The sequence below is a fragment of the Muscardinus avellanarius genome (assembly GCF_963383645.1).
Source record: "Muscardinus avellanarius genome assembly, chromosome: 9".
Lineage (NCBI taxonomy): Eukaryota > Metazoa > Chordata > Mammalia > Rodentia > Gliridae > Muscardinus > Muscardinus avellanarius.
In genome coordinates, this window is record NC_137795.1 from 82,604,565 (window position 1) to 82,627,329 (window position 22,765).

Sequence of the window (22,765 nt, forward strand, 5' to 3'; positions counted from 1 at the left end):
GTGAAGAGATCAGAAAGGAAAAAACGCCGGGATTAGATTTAATAGCCGGGCTAGGACTTGCCCCGGTGCCCGCAGGGGGTGCGTACTGGGACAAGATCCGAATGTCTTGAACTCGCTGTTCCCCAAGACCTTCTGGGCTCACCCGGGGCCAGGATTCTCTGGCTTTCCACACCTTTCTTCCCCTCCCGGAAGGGGCCGAGGCGGGACACTGCTTGGGGGTCCCCGTGGGACTTGCTGGCCCCCTCACCCGCGATCACCCCGCGCGGAGAAGGGGCTTTCTTTGTCATTGTCTCTCCTCAGAGGCAACGCTGGGCGCCCGGATTCTTCGCTGCCTACAAAAGTTCGAGTTGCAAGGAAATTGCAGCCGCGCCCTTGCACCGCCCTTGGGCGTCCCCTGCCTCGCGTCAGGTCTTTTGCCTCCCGCGAAACCTTTGCTAGGATACGCAAAAGTGAGGCGTTGCTGCAAATTTAACTGCCCACTATCAGCACCGCACCTCCCCGCAACTGTCGGGTGGTCCAGGGGCTGGCCAGGCGGCCCAGCTCCAGGGACGAGAAGAAAGAACTTGGGCGCGGGAGCCTGCGCCCTCGGGGCGGATGCGCCGAGCATCCTCGCTGCCCAGAGCCCTGGCGGGAGCCCGAGGGCGAGGGAGGGGCCAAGACACACCCAACCGGACGCGCCGCCGACCCGAGCGGGAGGGGCGGCGGCGGAGGCGGCGGGGCGGGGACCCTCTGCCAGCTCCCTCCCGTCTCTGTCCCAGGATGTGGCCCCGCTGCGGCGGGACTACAGTGCTGGGCTGTGAGTTTGTCTGGCAGCTTCTACTGAGCAGCTAATAGTATAACAACCCGGCTTTGATAAATCTGAACTAATTACCCCTCTTAATTAAAGTCTTTAGCAGTTGTTTCACTGTTTTGGCAAGAAAACAGGAGAGACTTGTAGTTAGAAAACACCAGAGCCCGAGCTCACAGCGGAGCTGCTGATTAACACTTGAAGCGTTTCAAGGACCTGGCACCCGCCTCCGTTTGGTTTTCATCCACGTTTCCTCCTTGAATGGAAGTATATTCGTCTATAAACACACATACACAGGAAAAACACGGAGGCTTTTTTTCTTTTGCCAGCTGTGTACAAGTCATTATGTGCCCGCGGGATGCACACGCTAGATATCTGCCTACGTGGATATTATTGTAATGTGTTCCTGGAAATGTGCTTAACACCCCCGGCTCCTTTCACTTGACTGTGTACTGCAAATGTGTCAGAAGGCCCAAGCCAAAGTCATGTTTCTGTTAGAAAAACAAACATCATCGGTCTTTGAACTATATACCAAATTTCATAACCTTTCCCAAAGCAGTAGTCATTTGGAGAGACTTTTTGCACTTGGTGAATATTCAGACCAAAACATTAGGTATTATTAATCCAAAGTTAAACTTTTTTAAAAGGTAGGACGGATGAGAGGGTCAGAACCAAAGATTATTAGGCTGAACGACATGAACAGAGCCCTAAAGTTTGTTGATTATATAATCAGGTTCCAAGTATTTATTTTCAGCAGTCAATGGATCAACTTTCACGTGCAAGAATTAAAATCAAAATTCAAATTCATTCATAATGAACCACCCTTGTCTAATGTGTAGTGTATGTAAATGTGTACCTGTGTGCACACAAATGAGTGTACCTTTTCAGGCATATACGTCTATGCCTGTGTGTGTATATATAACATACACACCGTGTTTCGTTATTTCCGGGGAGGACAGAATAACAATCAGCAGGCATCTTGAGGCCACAGAATCAACACAATGTAAATATATACAAATAATAAAATTAAAACGGTGCAGCATTCCCGGGTAGAATAATACAGGTCTCAATAAATACAGCAGAACTTTGTTTAAAAACAAAACAAACACCATCTCTCCACCCGAGATGAAAAGTCTTTTCGAATAATAAGATCATAAAACAAAACCCTCCAAATTTCTCATCATTGTTAGTGCCTATATAGAATATAATACACAAAACCATTTAGCAGGTGCATGCAAGAGGCGAAAGGCCGAGGAATACAGAGGCTTCCGGTGCGCCCTAAAATGTAGGACCCAACATGCCCGGGGTCTGCAGTGAGCTTGGCCCCCGGAGGCTGAGCTCTAGTCAGCCACTTCCTCTGCCCTGGGGGTCCCTGGCTAGGGATGGAAGGAACCTTGGCCTGGATCACTGGTGGTCCTGGTGAAGCCCGGGCTGCAGAGGCCCGGGGGGCGGCAGCGGACGCTGCAGGGGCTGCAAACTGGCGGGGAGCTGCTGTTGTAGCGGGGGCGGCGGGTCGCTGCCGGGCTCCCCGGCTGGCGTGCGGGTCAGCCCCAGGCTGCTGTCGTGCAGCTTGCGGACGTGCTTCTTGAGGTCAAAGTTCCTGCAGAAGCCCTTGCCGCACGTGGGGCAGGTGAAAGGCTTCTTGTCGTTGTGGGTGTGCATGTGGAAGGTGAGGTTGTAGACCTGGTGGAAAGCCTTGTTGCAGATATTGCACTTGAACTGCTTCTCCCCGCTGTGGGTCAACTTGTGGTTTTTGTAATTCCCTGAAACAAATGACAGAGATGTGATTCTAAAAGGAGCTGGGGGGGAAAAAGGAGGAATACGCAAAGAAGGGAACGACGTCTTTGAAAGAGCTACCCCCAGCTCTGGCCGTCTGGGCAGGGAACTCCATATGCTAAGTTTATTTTAAACACCAACAGCGATGTCTCTACATTTTGATACTTATTAATTCATTTATATAAAATGAGAACCGGCGGGTACAATTATCCCCTTGGTATATGAAACATTCCTTTTTTTTTTTAAATATATATATCACTGACCGGGCTTAGGGGTAGGGTGTTAGGTCGGCACCACTTAAAAAAAAAAAAAAAAACACGTTTTTTTTCAACGTCCCCAAAGGATTAAGTATGCCTTCCGTTCAGACCGCGGTAAGAGACCTCTTCTGGATTCCATACCTTTTTGATGAAATCCTTTGCCACAGAATTCACACACAAATGGTTTGTAGCCTGCGTGTATTCGAGTATGCGTGTTTAAAGTGGAACTTCTATTAAATGCTTTGCCACACTGGTTGCATTTATGAGGTTTTTCCTAAGCAGGGGAAGAAAACAGCAAAGGACTTAAGGTATTTTGGTATTATGTGGAGTTCAGTTCGTCAAGCAGAACACTCTAAGGCTTTTAGGCAGAACAAAGGCAAAGGATACACAGCCTCTCCCCAAGCCCCGTTAGCCGTTAGAACATTTAAACAAATCTTATGCTGCAGAGTTAGGCTTTCACGGCCATTTTTCTGTAGGGTTCCAAGTATACCCGGCGAAAGTGAGACAGATGAACCCACCTGCGTGTGAATGATCTTGTGCCTGCACAGGGTGCTGGCTTGGCGGAAACCCTTTCCACACACTTTGCAAACGAAGGGTCTGGCTCCTGTGTGCACCGGCATGTGACGGGTTAAGTTATAGTGCGCGTTAAAGACCTTAAAATTAAACACACGGAGAGCAGGTCAGATACACCAGCCCACGGAAATTGAGCACTTTGAAACGGGACAGAAAGACGGGAGAAAGTATAACAAATCTATACAGATTATTATCCCCAAAAATAATAGGAAGGAGGAAGGAAGAAAGAGACAGAGAAGGAAAGGAGGAAGGGCGACCCCCTATCCGAGCAGCACTCACCTTCCCGCACACTTCGCAAGTGAAAACTTTGGGTTTGGCATTAGGAGAGCCTCGGCTGAAGTCCGAGGTTTTGAACGCAATTTTTTCGGACAGAAGCTGGGCGCTTTCTTTCATGTAATGTTGCAGCTGAGCCTGGGACAGGTCCTTGAAAGCTACTCCGGAAGGGTACTTCTCCACCGCCGGCACCACCAGTTTATTCCTTTCGGCTAAATATGTTTTTGGCTGCGGGTGCAAAGGGGAACTGAGAAAGTAGGAGGCCACCGGGTGGATGTTCACGCCGGCGGTCGGGTGGCACGGGCCGTCACCTCGGTTCAGGTAGCACAGGGCGCCCATGGCGTGGAAGGAAGAGTGGTTGACCACGCGCGGCCTTACCAGCTTGTACTGCTGCAGCGGCAGCGCGTCGCGGGCCAGGTCGCCCTTGAGACTCAGCGCGCAGTTGAGCAGGTCGCTGCAGCTGAAGGCGGGCGCGGAGGGCGCCGCCGCGGGCGCCGCCGGGGCCTCCAGGCTCGCCTTGCGCGGCTCCGAGCCGGCCACTCCCGCCTTGGAGACCGTGTCGTACGCCACGGGCACGAAGGGAATCATACAGGGTATCGACGAGTTGAGATGCAGAGAGTGCTTGGGGTCCCCCTTGGGCACTGCTCCCTGCAGGAAGTGAGGGACGGGCAGGGCCTTGGGCTCGGGGGTGCGCGCCATAATTCTTTCGATGGAGAAAGCCAAGGGTTTGGACGTGCTCATCACGTTGCCCCGGGCCGGAGCCGTCGCTAACATTTTGGTGGTCGCGTTGTGGTAGCTACTGTCCATGTCTGAGTCGCCAGCGTCCCTCGGCCGGGGCTGGGCTGCGCGGTCGTCGCCTCGTTCCCTGCTTGTCACAGACCTGCGGAGAGGAGGACGGGCACCATCGCGACCAGCAGCCTCCTCCTCCTCCTCCCCAGCATCACCAGCCGAACCTGCCTGCCCAGCCCAATGGACACCTGCCAGCCCATCGCCGAGTTCTTGGCGCACCAATGACTCGGGGACAATCACTACTTATTTCTATCAATAGAAAGTGTTGTGTCAATAACGCAGCCAAGATCTCGCCAATCGTTAACTTCCAAGAGGAGAAGGTAAACTAGATAATTGCTCAATTCGCTTCCAACAGTCAACAGGAAAACTTTTTTTTTTTTTTCCTCTGCAGTCAGCGACTACTTTTCATTGGCGAGTGAGGTTTCCCCCGCCCAGAAGAGGCGGGGGCGCTCTCGGCTGCGCGCCGCGCCCTCCGGTCGGCGCACGCACTCGCCCGCGCAGTTTGCCACCCTCCAGCCGCCCCCTCCCCCTCGCTCCCTCCGTCTTTTTAATTCTCGATCTGCTTTACCAGGCTTTGGCGGCCAAGCAAATCTGAGATCAATTTCCTCGTTTAGCTCTAAGTGACATCATCTAAAATCATTGTACAAGGGCTAAATAAGGAAAGAGTCTAATTCAGGGGCAAATGCCAGGCTATATTTATCAAACTCCAGGCTCTAGAAAGCCTTGGCCAGGAAGCCTCTGGTGGCAAAGTCCGAGGTTTCTTCACTCGGTTCCTCTGGGCCGGGATCCGGGCCGGGCTGCTGCTTTCTTCCTCCAGGGCCCCGGGCTGCGCGCTCCCGGCATCCCAGAGTTTCCGCAGCCCGAACCGAGTCTGGACCGTCTGGAAGACGCCAGCAGGTAACTGGCCTCCCGATAGGCCCCTGAGAATTAAAGGCCTTGGGAGGCTTGTTATGTGTTTGTGGTTTTGCAAAGGCGATGCCCTTGGCAATAGGGACAGGCGCACCCCCCTTCACAAAGTTAAAGAATTGAAAGGAATAAGCGGGCGCCACACCGCAGGAGACCTTGACTTGGATCGGACCCCACCCCGGATACACACACATACACGCGAGCGCACGTTTCCAGGAGTTCCTACTGGGAACCCGGAAAGAGCATTTCTGTAAAGAACCTGCGCTCAGCTAGAGCTCGCTCCAACATAGAGCATTTAAAATCCTGAACGGCGAGAGGAGAAGGGAATTAGAACGTATTGACTCTCCACCCAGGCGGCGAGTGTCTGCGAGTCTCCCCAAAGCAGAGCAGGCGACAGTCGGGTGTCCTAGCTCCGCGGTGCGGCGAGCTGGGCGAACTGCCGGCGCCACACCTGAGCCTCCCAAAGACCGGGTGGAGACGGTGCTCCAGCGACGCCCCCAAGCCCCGAGCCCACCGGGTGTGGGTCAGGGGCCCAAATTCCTGTGGCCGAGCGATCAAGCTTTTGGAGGGTTCCGGGAAGATGTCGGTGGCTGAGATTCCGACAGTGCGGATTCCCGCTGCTCAGGCCTGGGTGCCCAGAGAGCAGCTGCGCGCAGCTTCCCGGGAGGGCGGAGCGCGGCGAGCCTGAGACCGCGCGGAGCTCGGCCCAAGGGTTAGGCGCGCACCCGGGGCTGCGGGCAGCTGGAGGTGCCGCGGGTGTGAAGGGCACCAGGAAGCCGAGGGAGAACCGGGTTATGAGCACCGGGCAGGCGAAGCTGAGGTAAGTAGCTTCCCGCAGCACCCCTGGGTGCCGTCTGTTTGGTGAGTTAACCCCGGATGGGCAAGTCTGGAATGGCTGCCAGGAATCTGGCCAAGGGTCTTCCGTGAGAGCCCTGGAAAGGATTGGCAGTGGGAGGCTGGATCAAGGAGGACTAGAAACCCTGGTGCTGTTGGGCCTTTGACCAATTTCACCCAAAGATGGGAAGCTGAACCTCAGAAAGAAGGAGATTACCCCCCAAAGCATCCTCCATACCTGCTTCCAGGCACTAACCCGGCCAGGGACCCAGGACCCTCATCCCCACTCTAGCGTTGGATAAGAGTAAGTGTAGCCCGGGAACACAGAGGGGTGAAAACGATGAAAGATTGAACTGGGAACCAGGCTGATGTTCATCAGCAAAGAGGAATGTGGGGATGGGTGTGAGAAAACACTTGTTCAAGAAGTGGCGGGGGGTACCTAGTTGAAGCTGGGTACCGCCAAGAAGCCAGATGCCTTAGCAGATGCCCCAACTGCCTTAGCAGATCGCCCGGGAGCACCTTTTTCGGGTCTACGATGACTTCTGGCTGGGAAGACAGATGAAGAGAAGGGCAGAAGGACACAGGCGCAGGCCATCTGGGAGGAAGATGCGCCAGGTAACCCAGGAGGCTTTTCTGGCCCTCTGTGGCCCGGTCACAGCTATTTAAGGTTCCACCAGACTGGACATTCTTTTTTCTTTTTATTTTTTTTCCTATTGCTTTTGTGGCCACAGAACCTGTTTTCCCTTTCCAGGGCTCACACAAAGGGCCTGGGATGGGCTTCGCTGGAGGAAGCAGTGGGGAGGTAGTTGTCCCTGTCCCAGGACAGATGGGTCGGCTTAAGACTTTAATTACTGCCTTTTGGGGGAGAATCAGGTTCCCTTTCCAATCTTCCGATTCCTAACAGAAAACAACAACAACAACAATAACAACAACAACAACAACAACAACAACAACAACAATCTCCTACTTCACTCCTTTGCCAAAGAGCCTGGTTTTAAATGGGGCAAAAAGCAAAGAAGTTTAAAAAAAAAAAAGCCCAGTTATGGAAAGATTTGCGTCACCCAGCTAACTTGTCCAACTCACCAGCCTCCTTGGCAGCCTTACCTGACTTCTTGACTGAAGCCACCAGTTTTACATTTATCTCCTGTCCCTCCCTCTTTCCTTTCCCCTCCTCCTTCTCCCCTCTTCTTAAGGCAAAAGAGCCTTCATTTGACCTCGGTAAATTTCTCCTTCAGTCAACACTAAATTAAAAAGGAAAATTATTGGCTCATGGAGTATGCATGTTTTGTATAGTTAATATTTTAGCGGTTTGCTTTTCACTGGCCTTTTCGGGATTTGCCTATTTGGCAAGTGTTTGAAAGAGTCATTTGAGTAACACAATTGTGGCAAAGCTTCAATTATGTCCTTAAGGTGGCCCTAATCTTCCTGACCCTAAAGACTGGAAAGATGCTTTACAAACCCAGGTGTTGATATTAAAACATTTGTTAACATTTTTCATTCAAAACCTAACTAAAAGACATGATAACTTTTGATGTTATCTATATAAAGTGAGGACTGCCTTAATATGCAGGATGTTTTTAGGAAACATTTCTACCTATTGTCACATCTACTTGATTCTTTATTTTCAAATACTTGAAAATAGAAGAAGTCATAGTAAATGTAGAACCTATATGGCATATTTAGATGCTTCTAAAATGGTTCAGCACTTAAAAATTGTTTAATTTATTAAAAAGAACTTGAGAGAACCTTGTTTTCTTGTTAATGGCAAAATAGAAACTCTGTTATAGATTCTTTGGATTTTCTTGGAGAATCCTATAATCCTCCCTTTTTAAAAAATTATTGTTGCTCAGAGCTGATAATTAAGTGCCTCCCCTTCCCAAGCAGGAAAAGACAGTAGTATTTATTTGCCCTACCCATCCACCTGCAACCCTGCTGCACTCTGAATTTTAAATGTTTGGTTTGTCCTGCATGAGATATCCTGAGGGTCTCTTGATATAAAGAGACCAGGTATGGATTAACACCTTCTGAAAAAATAATTAAAAATTCCTCCTCCTCCAAAATGATTAGAAGTTATCTTTTTCAAGGGAAACTGACTTTGAGTTTAGGGCTTCAAAACTGTGTTCTCAATATTACTCAAGAACTTGCATGACTTTCCCAGGCCTTTTTTTTTTTTAACTAAATTTCCTGTAACAAGCAAATCAAGCAAATGTTTCTGGTCAATGTTACTGCAACCTGAAATAAAAAGTACTATAATAGAATCACAAATTAGTAAATAATCTATGTTTTTCTTCTTCCTTAATAAGTCACAAAAACTTGATTTTTTATAAAAATAAAAGGTGAATTAAAAAAAAACACTGTAACAGCCAATCTTCTGCCCAGTGCATTATTTTTCCCCTGGTCTTATTTTTAAGGTTTTTCAGGCCTGTCAAAAGGTCCTGACCCCCCTCCCTCTTCCCCAGTAACAACCCTCTGCCTTCATTTTGCTTCCTATTAGCTGCTGGGAGCTAAAGGAGGGGAGAAGGAGGCATAATAATTATTAAGATGCCCCTCCAAGGCACTCAGGAACATCCACACTTTTTCCTGTTTAATAGATAGCCGTAAGACAACATTTTACTTCTAGAAGAGGAGACATGTTCTTAAATTCCTCTACATTCTTTATCTCGGATTGGTCTATTGTCATTTCTTTGGGTGTGTGATGGAGAATGGGTGATGGAATAGGACACAAATAGGAAGGATCTGCGTGGTTCAGGGAGTTTTTCTGAAGACTTCTGAACAGTTAATGAAACACACAGTGGGGACTAACTTCCCAGCACACTAACAAACATATGGGCAACAAGTTCAAATTTAAGACCACCAGTTTGCTTTTAGTTTGATAGCAAATAAAGAATTCTTGCTAATTTTATAATACCTGTGAAGAGCCTTATACAACTTTATCACAGGTTACCGTTATGGGAACTCACAGCCCTCCTCTCTTTTGGGGAAGAAGTGAGAGGGCCGTTTGTCTCTAGACTTTGTTCTTACCATTTCTTTTCTGCTAGGACTTCGTTCAAACCCAATGAAATTATGCCTCTCAAAACAACATTTCCATATTAAATCAAGTTGCCAAAGAAGGTGAAGAGCCCAAAGTGAGAGCTGTCGACGAGGCTGCGGGCGGCCTTTGCAAACAGTGACCACTTGGGCTGCTGGGTTTCAGCCCCAAAACTAACGCTGCGATTTTTCTCACTGGTTCCCACAGGCCTGTGAGAAGAGTCCCTCCCCGACCCAATGGAAAAAGAAGTTTATAAACCAGGAACCCAACTTCTTCTCCAACCTTTTCTTGGGAGCTGCTTTAAAAGGCAAGCAATAAAAACTAGCAAAGTTTTGCTCGTAACTGACAAGGAGATTATGGGATGTTGGAAAGCGAACTATTAGAAGAACTTGCTATTGGCACCACGCTGGCAACTCGCCTACGACGATGGGAAAAACTGGCTAGTGCGATTGGCCGATTCGTATTTTGCAGCGGTCCCTAGGCAATTTTTTTTTTTTAAAGTCATCTTGTGGTCCAAAATAAAAACCATACTCAACACGCACCGCGACTCCCTCTTCTACGAGGTTTAAAGCAGTTGGGGTGTTATTTTCAAACTTGCTTCCTCAAATGATCTCGTGAAATAAAATGTGATGCTAGACGTCTTAATAATAATAATACGGAGCCAGGAGTAAGCTTACAGAAATAGTAGAGCAAGGTAGGTAAATCAAAACGCTTGTGCCCGAAGTCTCTAAGAGCCATTTATAAATCGTTACCTCCGCGTGGGCAGCCAGCCACTCCGGCCCTGGAGCGCGCGCGGACCCGCTGCCTTCGGCCTCCATCCTCGTACGGACGTCTTCAGCGCCCCCGGGGCCCCGGTCGTCCGGGAAAACTAGATCCCCGCTGCTGGCGGAGGAGCCCACGCGCCCGGTCCCTTTCACTATTCGGTTGCCAAAGCAAAGCCATCTAACAGAAGCCCGAGGTCAACCAGAGAAGCTGAAAACTCTCCCTGCTCCGCCTCTCCACCTCTGGGTTCTTGCAGACGCAAGCCAAATAATTAAAACGGCGTTGGCCAGGCTGAGGGCCACCGAACCCCGTGCGGCTGCCTGGATGGGGCTTGGGGCGGTGGCTCCAGGAATCTGGGGAGCTGAGACTCAGCTCCAGTGGCCACCAGCAGCCAGACCTCCCCGCCCGCCTGCAGCCCTGCGCCTTAAGGTCGCTTGGCCCGGCAACTCCGGCCCCGCTTTCTGGTGCCCGGCCCTTGATATGGGTCAGCTGGGCCGGTCAGTCCGACAGCCCTCTGCAGGCCATGCAGCCCCTCCCGGGCGTGATCGCGCTCCTCCTCCCCCTCTCTGCAGCCCAGAGAGTCTTGGGCGGCTTCCTCCCTTCTGGCTGGGAGAAGGCGGGGAGGTTCCAAAGTTTCGGGAGGGGGCGCCGGATCCGGTTTAAGAGACCTAGTAACAGATGGCGGAGAGCTCGTGTTTGAAAAGTTTTTGAACAGAACATTCACTAATAGCCTCGCTTTGACGACTCGGGGTGTAACTGAAGGGTCATTTAATCTAGTTGTCAGGTAAAAGAAAACCGGCCTGGCGGCCTGGGGCGCCTCGGAGGAATAAGAGCATCTTTTTTTTATTAGTTTTGTTTGTCGTATTCTTAAGCTAATTTCAAAGGAGGGATAATACTTCTGAGTGGATTTCCAGCAACCTTCCAGCACTGGGTTTTCCCACCCACCTCCGCTCCAGCGAATATTTCCAAACCTTTTAATGTTTAAAAATGGTAACGCCTAGGGTCCCCGGGGAAAGTGAGAGCATTTCTTAGCTAGTTTCTGGAGTCTAATAAAGCTTGTTTCTTTCTACCTTACCCTTTTGCCCCCACACTTCAAATTGTCCTTAGATGCAGATTCTAGAGTTCTGCAGGTTAAGCCCGGTGCTCCTCCAAAGAGGAAACCAGACGGTGGCCCCCAGAGCGCCACACCCCGGGGCCACCTCCCGCCGACTTCCTAAGGCCCGGGCGCGCAGGTATCCTCCGGGGGCCGCCAGCCCAGGCCCTAGCTACTCTCGCGTCTGAACAATTTAACATCCACAATAAGAAAAGCCTCCCCTGCCCCCCCCCCAAAAAAGAGGCTTGGTCCATCACTAAGGTACCTTTCTAATGTTTCCACTATCAAGTTAAATCATTGCCTTCCTAGTTTAAATTATTTTGTGAGTTGTTTATCCATTTTCTCTTCCCGCCATCTCCTCTTTATTGCAGTTCGATTAATTCTTTGAATTTCACTAACACTGAGTCTGTCCTCAAAATTAGACTCACAGAGGAAGAGGACCCGAAACAACGCGAGGCAGGTAGCGCCCGGCAGCTGCGTAGACGCGGGTAAAAGCGGAACCTGGTCCAACCACCCGCGGCGACCTCGCGGTCCGCAGGCTGACGTCACGGCCCCCGGCCTCCACGGCGGAGGCTGCGGCCTCCACCCCCCGAAGGCTCTTGGGTCGAGGGTGGGAAGGGAAGTGGAGGCTAGGTTAAAAGGCTGGAGGAGAGGGGGAGGCTGTGAATCACTCCAGGATCGCATGGGGTCGGCTCCTGTTGCCTGGGAAGGCGGGATGGAGGGGGGCTCCTCTACCTAACCCTGTGATTCACAGCTTCTCGGAAATTTACATAATACAAGGGCGTAGTTGTAAACCTAAAAGACAAAAAATAATAATTCAGCAGCACATATTCCATTTTCGCACCATAGGCCTGGATATGTTCCCGGTGTTGGCACATTAGCTGTTTTTCAGAGCTTTTTACTCACGGCGGAGAGTATCTGAACTTTCACACCACTGTTGAAAAAAGAGGAAAAGCAGGAGAAAAAAAAAAAAGAAGAGCACGAGAAAATGGCATTAATATCGCTGATTTAGATTCCCGAGTAATGGTGAAAGGATTCTTTTTTAAAATTAAGAACATATGCTGTGTACAAAAGGCGGCACACTTAGTAGTAATTGGGGTCCCTGGCTTTCCACGGGCTCTCTTCCCCTTTCATTGGGTTGACGACGTTTAATTCTAAACAGAGTCGTTACCCTTTAGTATCAATAGGAAGTCTCGGTTTATTATTTCCCTAAATAAGTAAAGGACTACTGAAAGAGAGGCTCTGTGCCGTCAGCAGGACTCTGACTTGAAAACCCAAATATAGGATCGAAAAGTGAACTGGAGAGGTACAAATACACCTGCTTGCTGTCCAATTGGCTTAGATGCCACCAGATATTCAAGTTCTGGAGCCCAACTTGGGGTGTTTTGATTCCCCTTACCCCCTGTGAAACCCTGGGCAAGGGAAATAAATACCAGAGACAGGAATTGTGAGGTCTCAGTGCCTCTTATTTTAGCCAAAGTGGTCGTGCACTGGGCCTTTGCCAAGTGCATTTCTCATCCCCAGTTATTTGGAAAGCTATAGGACCACCACCATAGGCGGGTAATTGAATCTTCCCCCTTTTTCTGTTTAGGTTCAGGAATTCTGGTCACTGGGCATTGGAGATTGCACAGGCTTTTCCCCCCTCCCTTCTGCTTAAAAAATTTTTTTTTCTGATCCTCATCCTCCCAAGTACTGGGATTGCAGGTGTGAGCCACCAAGCTCTGCTTTGCTTTCTGCCTTTTACTATTATCCTTTTCTTTGAAAAATCTGAGTGTAAAATTGGCCATGTTCCCCAACATCTACTCTATCCATAACCTGCAGTTATTATTTTAAGATAATTTCCAGAGGCTTCAAATAAAAACCATATAAGTGAAAACTTTAAGATGAGACATCACCCACTTTTTTCAAACAGAGGCAATCTAGTCTGCCACTACTTCGGCCCAACTACTACTTAAATAAAGGGTGGGTTAGAGCCAGCCAGACTCCTTCAACTCTCTGATCCTCACTTTTAAAAGTGGGATTCTTCCATTATCTGTTTAAGTTAAGAATAAGGACTTCTTCATTAGTACTCATATGACCAATTTGTCCTGGACATTTGGGGCACTAAAATAAATGGTTCTAGCTTCCTGCCCTGCCCTGGCCTCTTGGCCCAGGTCTCCAGGCTGGTGGAAGACCACACAGCTAGAGGACTCCTTGTTCTGAATCAACTATTAATGATTCCTCTTTGCTTTGAATTACTTTTCTGCAAAACGGGACTAAATCAAAGCCCCCTTCATTTTGGGGAGACTGAAAGGCAATTTTAAAATAAAATTACTTTAGCCGGGCATGGTGGTGCACACTTTTAATCTCCGTGCTTGGGAGGCTGAGACAGGAGGCTCACACAGGTTTGAAGCCAGCCTCAGCTACTTAGTGAGGCTCTCAGCAACTTAGTGAGACCCTGTTTCCAAATAAAATATAAAATATGTCTGGGAGTATAGCCCGAACATAGAAATCCCCTGGGTTCCACCCCCAGTACCACCAAAAAAAGAAAAAAAAAAGAAAATTACTTTATATATGAAAAGTGATCACCCAGCAAGGTGCAGTGGCCCAGGCTTTTAATCCCCGTTCTTGGGAGGCTGAGACAGGACAATCACAGGTTAAAGGCCAGCCTCAGCTGCTTAGTGAGGTGCTCTGCAACTTAGTGAGACCCTGTTTCAAAAATAAAGAATAAAAAATAGGGCTGTTGGTGTAGCTCAGAGATAGAATACCCCTGGATTCAATCTTCAGTATCACACACATTAAAAAAAAAAAATGATTATCTTCTTAAAAAGTTAGCTGTAAACTTTCCGGAGATTTTCATACAACTGGATTTAAAAGCAACTCCTCTGTTCAAGGATTGATATTTTTTTCTGTCAAATACATATAAATGCTAAAACACACATAAGAATCACATTTGCTAAATGATTTTTTTCACAACCTCAAGAATTTTTTTCTATCCTTGGGGAACTGGTGTCCCTACACTCCATCCTGTAAGTCTCTAGAAACACATTCTTCTGTAGATTCAGGAATCAACCTACACAAAAAGCTTTTCAAAGAATCCCAGTTTGATTAAAATCTATTTCATTTCTTAAGAAGCAGTTATACATCTCTAAAGTTAATCAACTTCCCCTGGACTATTCTAAATTGACGAAGGAGGATACCTACGAATCATACAGTGTAACACAAACCTCCACTGTTTGAATGAGAGACAATGGATGAGCGTCTTCAATACAGTAACTTTGAAGTGTGTTCAGAAATTGCTCACCAAGCCAAGTGAGGTTCATGGCCAATCTCAGCTACGCAGTGAGGGTCTTTGCAACTCAGTAAGAGCCTGTTTCAAAATAAAGAGTAAAAATAGGGCTGGGGGTGTAGCTCAGAGGCGGAATTCCTTGGCTTTCTTCTCCAGTACCAGAAAAAAAAAAAAAAAAAAAAAAAAGAAAGAAAGAAAAAAAAAAAAAAAGAAAAGAAAAGAAAAAAAAAAAAAAAGATCACCAGACCAGCCAGCCAGGAGAACCTCACAGGAGCTGCTTCCTCCCATGGTTTGCCCCTTCACCTGGCCTTTCTTCTTCACTTTCCACTTAAAAAAAAAAATCATTGGTGCGTCGTAATTATACATCAATCATCATGAGGTACAGAATGGTAGATTTTATTTTTATTTTATTTTTTGAAAGAGACTCTTTAATTTTTTATTGGTGCATTGTAATCACACATCTTAGTGGGGTACAAGATAGTAGAGGCATACCTGCACACATCACACATTTATCCCTTCCCCAATTTCCACCCTGCTCCCTCCTTCTCCAGTTACATCATGCACAATGGGGTGCTTCCCTCTCCCCCTTCTCCCATCTCCCTCAGGTCACCTACCTTACTAGTGTGTAGTTTCTCCTTCTTTGTCTAGAATCCCTCCTCTGTCCCATTTTCTCCCAACTTCCACACATTAGGGAGAACATCGGACTTTACTTTTCACTTTTTGAGATCCAGCCCTGCTGAGTTCTGATCTTTTACTATGAGACCTCTTTGTGTGTGTGTGTGTGTGTGTGTGTGTGTGTGTGTGTGTGTGGTACTAGCAATGGCAGGGGCATTCTACCTTTGAGCTACATCCCCAGCCCTATATTTTTGTTCTTTTTATTTTGAAACAGGTCTCACTGAATTGCAGAGTGCCTCACAAGTAGGTGAGGAGGTGAACCGAGTTCCTCCCATCTCAACCTCCCAAGTACTGGGATTACAAGCGTGCACCACCAAGCCCGCTGAGACCTCTTTAGTGAATCTTTTTCTGCCTCTATACCAAAATCTTCTTCTAAAGATACAGCTAGTTTTGCTTGCTTGGCATGTTAAGGGAACGCCCTAAGGAACAATCTTCGGCATTTAATCAAGTTTTCTTTCTTCTAAAGCGGTACTCAACAGAAATGCGACCTGGATGGCCGGGGTGGGGGGTGGGGGGTGGGGGGGCAGTGATTAAAGGCAAACCAGAATTGATTAAGGGCAGAAAATAACTTGACACACTTCTTTTAATTTTTGCACAGGAATGCACTGATGCCACCTGCGTGTACGGGCTCTATAAACACAACCAGGCCAGGCTTCTGGAAGAGTGACCAAAAAATTAACTTTTCACATAATATAAGTGAGTCTCACTGATCTAGGGAAACGCAGTGTGGATGGAGATTGGGGACATATCTAGCATGTTTATTTGGTAATATTTTCCCCCTGTCATTCACATATAAGTGCATAAATAAAATGACTCTCACTGGGAAGTTGCCAAGGGGAGGGAGATTGAAAACACACGATTATTGAGTCTCTGAGTCTGGGATTCCGAAGGTGTAGGTTTGCTACTTTAAAGGAAAGACTGGAGTGGGGCATACCCTTCAGGTTAAAAACATAGTGCAGGCTTCTGCCAAATGCAGGGCACAGTATTATCCACTTATATAAGTGTTCACCTTCTGCCTCCCCAAGCCTACCATATGCCATGCTCCAGTGCTGCCAGGACACAGTACCCCCATCCACTGATGTGCTGGAAGGTGAACTTGGGTATGCCCTCTGCCCTGAGTTGGACCTCCACACTGGAAGTGCTGCCAATTTAGTAACACTAAGCAACTGCAGTCATTTCTGTGTTTTCCTTCTATGGCCAGGGCCACGCTGGGATGCACTGGGGTGGCTGCAGCCCTCAGTCTCTGTCACTGTGTTCAGCATCAGAATTTCCTTACATTGCTGTTCTGGAATGCAGCTTCAGGCCCCCCGTACAGCTTGGAAAACATTAATGAACCCCATTTTGCTTCTGAAATCCCCTTGAAAGCTAATGCAGTGGCCACAGACTAAGCCTGGGATTTCTCTTTTCTAGTGTGTCCACTTGTAGATCATCCTTGCTCATTTCAGACTCCCTAGCCACCATCATCCTCAAGTGGGCTCTCCATCTGCTTCCCTGAGCAGCTGCAGCTCCAGCAGTTGCAACTAGTAATGCGGTCCATTCAAAAGACCAGAACTGGCTAGAGTCTCCTCTTCTCCTCCTACCGGGCTGACAGTCTGTATAAGCTAGGGAAATACCTAGACAATTCTAGCCAGTTCGGACACTCCAGAAATAAGAATGGAAACTGACTGAAGAAGCTAAGTATGATCTAAAGGGACATTGTTTCAATACCCACCCGGAAGAATCTACAGCGAGAATGGTGGTGCATGTTGGCTGGCCTAGGCGGAGTTTCTGCAATTTCTTTGACATCCATCATTACACTAAGAAGTGGTTAATAATGGCCACAACTTATTCCATTTAGTCCTATAGCAACTACCCTTATTAGGTGCATCCCTTTTTCTGGCATTGGGGATTGAACCCTGGGATGCTCTGCCTCTGAGTTATAGCAGCTACATCTCCAGCCCTATCCTATGAATGTATCTATGTGGTACTGAGGTTTGAACCCAAGGGCATTCTATCACTGAGCCACACACCCAGCCCCCTTTATTTATTTTATTTTGAAACAGGGTCTCCCTAAGTTACCAGCAGAAAATAGTTTGACATACCACTTTTAATTTTTGCACAGGGTCATACTGATGTCATCTGCCTGTAAGGGCTCTATGAGCTGGCCTTGAACCTGCTGTCTTCTTGTCTCCACCTCCCAAAGATTAGGTGTACAGCTGTGCACCACAGTACCAGGATTTATGTTTTATTTTGAGACAACATCTTGCCAAGTGGCTCAGGCTGACCTTGAACTTGCAATCCTAATCAGCCTCCTAAATTGTGGGCATCATTTCCGGACAGACAAAAATTTCTCTCTTTTTTCCTGTAATACAAGATGACACCTCAGAGAACTATTTGGTTCTGAAAGTAACCACATATTCTATAATGGATTAGAGTCCCTGCTTAACTGTCCCTTGTGACTTCTGGAATCCAGAGCAGGACAGGGGAGGTGGGCAGCTTTAAGGCAGCTCTGCACCCTTATTCGGCTGACAGTGACAGTCGTCCAGGGAAAGTGTCTTCCTGAGCTCCCCACCGTGCATTGCATGGCGGTTCCTCTTTGCCCCTTCCCAAAAATGCCAAGGCCAATCAGCTGCGGCCCTTCACCAAGGGGTCCTGCCAGCAGGGCTTGCAGGGGTAAGGAGGATCGCAGCCACCGAGTCCCTGAATACTGGCGGTAGTGGGAACTCAGTGGGGATGCAAGGGTGCTGCTAACGAGGCCCAGAGGCTGGGGAGGCGGCTGTCCCTGCTTGTAGAAGCCTGCCTCCAGCCTGGCAGCGAGAACATCTCTCAGGAGCATCGATCTATATCACCTCCCTTTAAGGACCCAGACTGGGAAATGTACATTTTCTGTGGTTTTATGGGGGTGGGGGTTGAGCTTTTGCTCTCATTTCCCCCTTCTACCAAACGCTGAGCCAGTGGGGGAGGAAGGTTCGGGAGGAGAGCTGGAGTCTAGCTCCTGGGTCCAGGAAACTTGGGGCGTGTTAGGCTCCCTATGGCCAGCGCCCCCGAGTGCCAGGCAGGGTTCAGCCCTGAGTCTTACTCTATGGAGGCCAAAGAGGGTTTCGGGGCTCTGTGAGCAGCGACGGCTGGGACCTCTTTCCCACGCCAGCGCACCTGTAGGACCCGTGGACCTGTCACTGCTGGCCGCCCCCTGGGGAAACAGGGCGGCGCCAGGCCGAGCCATCACCCTGGGGGAATGGCGGGAGCCCCAAGACACTTTGCAGGGGCGTTTATCACAAAGCTACCAGGAAATCCCTTCTTCTAAGCGAGGGACAATGTGCTGGAACTAAAGGGAATTCAAGTGGAAAAATAACGTGCACTAAAGAACAGCCTACAACGGGGACAGACAGGTTTACAAGTGAGCTGCACGCGGTGCTTTTTTCTTTCCGCGAAAAGGCATTGATTTTTTTTTTTCCACCAACAAGTGTTTGAAGAAACTTTTCTTCTAGATGGGTTATTTAGCAAATCTACTCCAGCTGGATGTTAGGATGCATTATTTTCTCTTGCAGCAATCACCAAATTGTCCAAAGAATGTACAGTTTTGCCCCTTCTCAAAACCATGTAGGAAGGTAGTGCCATTTCCTTTGAGTTTAAACTGATTTTACTTAAAAAAAAAAAATCTCTGCAAGACTTAGGTTAGGCTTTCAATTAAACTCCTTTTTGCTTAAAAAGTACTTTTTTTTTAAAAAAAGAATAACATCATATAAAACTTGGCTTCCTTTAATAGACAGATGTGTGGGCGTTCATCCTAATCTTTATACACACCAACGAACAATTATTAAGTCATTTCCAGTAATTTGCAATTAGATTGAAGAGAATTTCTGGGCAAAAGCCCAAAAAATATTTTTCACTCTTTTTCGGAGTTTCTTTATAAATAAAGTTTCCCTCACACACCCTTTTGTGGCTCAAAGGTTAGTACAGGTAGTTCTTATAAAAATGTGAGCAGCTTTAAGATCTGTAGCAAAATGCGAAGTCCTTGCTGCAGAAGCAAAAGTGGGAGGTAGGATGGAACGTTTAGAAATCTCCCAGAGTGGAAGGGAAGGAACAAAGAACATCAAAATCTAGAAAGAGCCCGGTATGGCGGCACATGCTTGTAATCCCAGCATTTGGGAGGCTGAGACCGGAGGATAAAGGTTCGCAGACAGCCTCAGCCACTTAGTGAGGCCCTTGACAATGTAGCGAGACCCTGTTTCAAAATAATGAATAAAAAATAGGACAGGGGGTGTAGCTCAGATGTTGAATTCCCCTGGGTTCTATCCCCAGACCTGCAAAAAAAAAAAAAAAAAAAAAAAAAATCTAGAAAGAACCTCCAAGAGGTTGACCAGCCTAGGGGGCCAGCAGCAAGTGCCTCTAGGCCCCAAAATATCTTTCTTGTCCAGCACTAAATACCTTATCATGCTTGCTGGTCCCGCCCTATCTCCTTCCTTCTCTTCCTCATCCTCTCTTTGAGTTTCAACTGGAGGGCTTTCTTCCTCAGCCACACTCCAGCCCGTTTTCTTTTGAAAATCTCTTTAAATTGTGAAGGCTGGCCTTGAACCTGAGCTCCTCCAGACTCAACCTCCCAAGTACCCATTTTCCCTTTTTATTTCTGAATCTTATCAGCTAGATTATTTCTTTGAGTAAATACTTAAAAGAAGCAGGTCATGGTGGTGCAGGCTTGTAATCCCTGTGCCTGGGAGGCTGAGACAGGAGGATCACACAGGTTTGAAGCCAGGCTCAGCTATTTAGTGAGGCTCTCAGCAACTTAGTGAGACCCTGCTTCCAAATAAAATATAATAGGTCTGGGAGTATAGCCCGGAGGTAGAGAAAGCCTCTGGGTTCTACTCCCAGTACCACCCAAACAAAACAAAACAAAACAAAAAAAACAACAAAAAATAAATTAAAAGAAAGTTCCAGCACAGTTAATGGGGGGAGGAGTGAATCAATTATTCACACTTTAGAACAATATAAGCCAGTTACACTCAGATGAGCCATAGCAAGAAAATGGGCATGCTATTTTAAGGAAAAGGAGAGAGTGGCTGTAGCTCCATGTACCGTGTGTTCTTAGTGTGTGCAAAACTTGGGTTTAGTCTCTAGCACCATAGAGGGAAAAAAGTGGTGAGTATTTTCTACCAATAGTGCTTATAAAGCATGCAGAGCCCTGAATCAGCAAGGTTGGGGAGGGCGCCATTGAGGAGTTCGGGTAGTATGGCTGGACACTTGAGGCTGGGTGTGAGGATGGAGAAGGGCGGAGGCGGGCATCACTCAAGAACACTGACTTGGGAGAGTGAGGGTCTCCTCCAGGAATGGGGAAGAAACCACTTTCATTTATGTTTATATTGAGCCAGGCGTGGTGGTGCACGTTTGTAATCCCTGAGCTTGGGAGGCTGAGACAGGAGGATCGTGCAGGTTCACAGCCAGCCTCAGCTACTGAGTGAGGCTCTCAGCAACTTAGTGAGACCCTGTTTCCAAATAAAATATAAAATAGGTCTGGGAGGATAGCCCTGAGGTAGAAAGCCTCTGGGTTCCACCCACAGTACCACTAAATAAATAAATAATTTTTTTAAAAAATTAAAAAAATGTTTATATTGAGCCCAAACAATACTTACTATATAATAGCTGTGGGTTAAACCAATTTTTGTGGGCTAATCTGGGTATACAATTACCACTTATAACACTAAGGGAGAACACAGTTGGAAGTCCAAGGCATTTTACTTCTTGAGACTTAGAACATTATGGTTCATAATTTAGGGATGTATCTCTGCTCATTTTGCACCAATTGATTTCACCTAAAAATCACTTAATGAGCTGGCTTCAGTGATGCACATCTGTAATTCCAGCTACTCTGGAGACTGAGGGAGGAGGGTTGAAATTTTATGGCCAGTCTGGGCAATTCAGCAAGATCCTATCTCAAAATAAAATTGACTCAGTGGTACAGCATTCCTGGGCTCAATCTTCACTACTCCAAAATAATAGTACTAATAAGTAGTAATAGTTACTTATTAATATAGCCAGGCGTGGTGACCATATACTTGTCCTAGCTGCTCAGTGGGGTATTGCAGGGAGATTCTTTCAACCCAGGAGTTTTTATTTTATTTTGTGTGGTTGAGATTGAATTCAAGATCCAGGGGCATTCTACCTATGAGCTGTAGTCTAAGCCCTATTTTCTTTTCTTTTCTTTTTTTTTTTTGTGGTACTGGGAATGGAACCCAGGGGCATTGTATCTCCAAGCTATACCCCAACCCCTATCTTTTGGTCTTTTTAAATTTTTGATACAGGTGTCACAAGTTGCAAAGGGTCTTGCTAAGTGGGTGAAGCTGCGCAGGAACCACAATCCTCCTGTGGTCTCTCTGCCTCCTCAGTGCTGGGATTACAAGTGTGTGCCACTATGCCCGACCCTTATTTTTTAATTTTGAAGGAGGGTCTTGCTAAGTTGCTAAAAGCCTAATTTTGTTGAGACTGGATTTATGTTTTGTTTTCAATCAAATATGCAAAAGATAACATTGTACTTTGTACCTAGTAGGCACAGAGACATGTTAGAATGATAAAGAAAGCCCGTATCCATAGCAAAGGAGATGTTAACTACATATTCAAATAATAGATATTAATAATTTTAATAATTAGTAATATTAGCAATGCTAGTCATGTTAAACAGTAATTGGTACTACCAGGAGTAATCCCCTCAAAATATTTTCTTGCTAGGATTTTGGAAGTAACATAGACTGGGCCAATTCTGTATCAATTTTTTGTAAGTTCTCCTGAAATATATTGATATATTATGCTGTTGTACTCATTCATAAATATATACACACACATGAATGACTATATATGAATATATAATATATACATATATATTTGTTGATTTTTTTGTTTTATTTTTTAGACAGGTTCTTGCTGTATTGCCAAAGCTGTTTTTCACATTTCTGGGCTCCTAGCTGGTTATGGTGATACACCCCTGTAATCCTAGTACATGGAAGGCTGAGACAGGAGGATCATAACAAAACAAATACTAGAAAAAAAAACACAGAGAGTTGGGATGTTTGAAATATTGCAAACAACTTTTACTGCATTTAATCTATACAAGTCTAATAAATACAGAAATTGCTATGACCAAATGGATTTTTATTGCTTGCAAGCTGTGATACTTAGGAGAATACGGTGGTATGTTGATGGAAGCACAATATGAATTTCCTACACTTGAAAGAAATGTTCAGAATAGAACAAGACACAACTCCTTTGTATAATCTTATGTTTGGTTTTGGCAGTTCTTTAAGCCCAGGTTTATACCTGCAGACCAATTCAGAGTAATGAAAACCAAAGTCAAAGTTTTTATACACATCATAACACTGGTAAATAAACTACAAAACAAATATTGCGCATAAACTATAAACTGTACGGTATACACCATTTTAACAAAGGTATGGTAGAGCTGGCGCAATGATCAGAAGTAGCTTCTTCTCACAAAGTTGTATCATGGGAAATACATATCTCACTTTACACACAAGACATTACTTTGATGTGATTACAGAAAAAAAGTCAGATCTGCTAAAAAAAAATTCATGTTCCAATCACAGACAGAGCCAAAGCTCATTTTAGGTAAAGCTACACAATAGAGAATGATCTTTTTCCAAAAAAATACGAGGCATTTTCCCCTTTAACTCCACCTCCAGGTTTACTCCTTAAAGAAATACAAGCATTTATATTTGGTTAAGACAATAAATGTAAGTACAAGTAACAACAACAACAA

The 22,765-nt window shown here is 46.7% G+C and overlaps 1 protein-coding gene across 2 annotated transcripts; it reads right to left on the reverse strand.

The window, feature by feature from the left end:
- Positions 1–2,191: 2,191 nt before the first annotated feature.
- Positions 2,192–4,539, reverse strand: FEZF1 (FEZ family zinc finger 1; the record flags this gene model as incomplete). Of its 2 annotated transcripts, XM_080700886.1 has the most annotated exons (5): positions 2,192–2,550; positions 2,962–3,094; positions 3,339–3,473; positions 3,673–3,894; positions 4,045–4,473. In XM_080700886.1, the coding sequence occupies 5 exons, from the start codon at positions 4,471–4,473 to the stop codon at positions 2,192–2,194; spliced, it is 1,278 nt and encodes a 425-aa protein (XP_080557012.1). The 2 variants fall into 2 exon arrangements, with proteins under 2 accessions (XP_080557012.1, XP_080557013.1); XM_080700887.1 differs by having other exon boundaries at positions 3,673–4,539.
- Between the last annotated feature and the right edge of the window lie 18,226 nt (positions 4,540–22,765).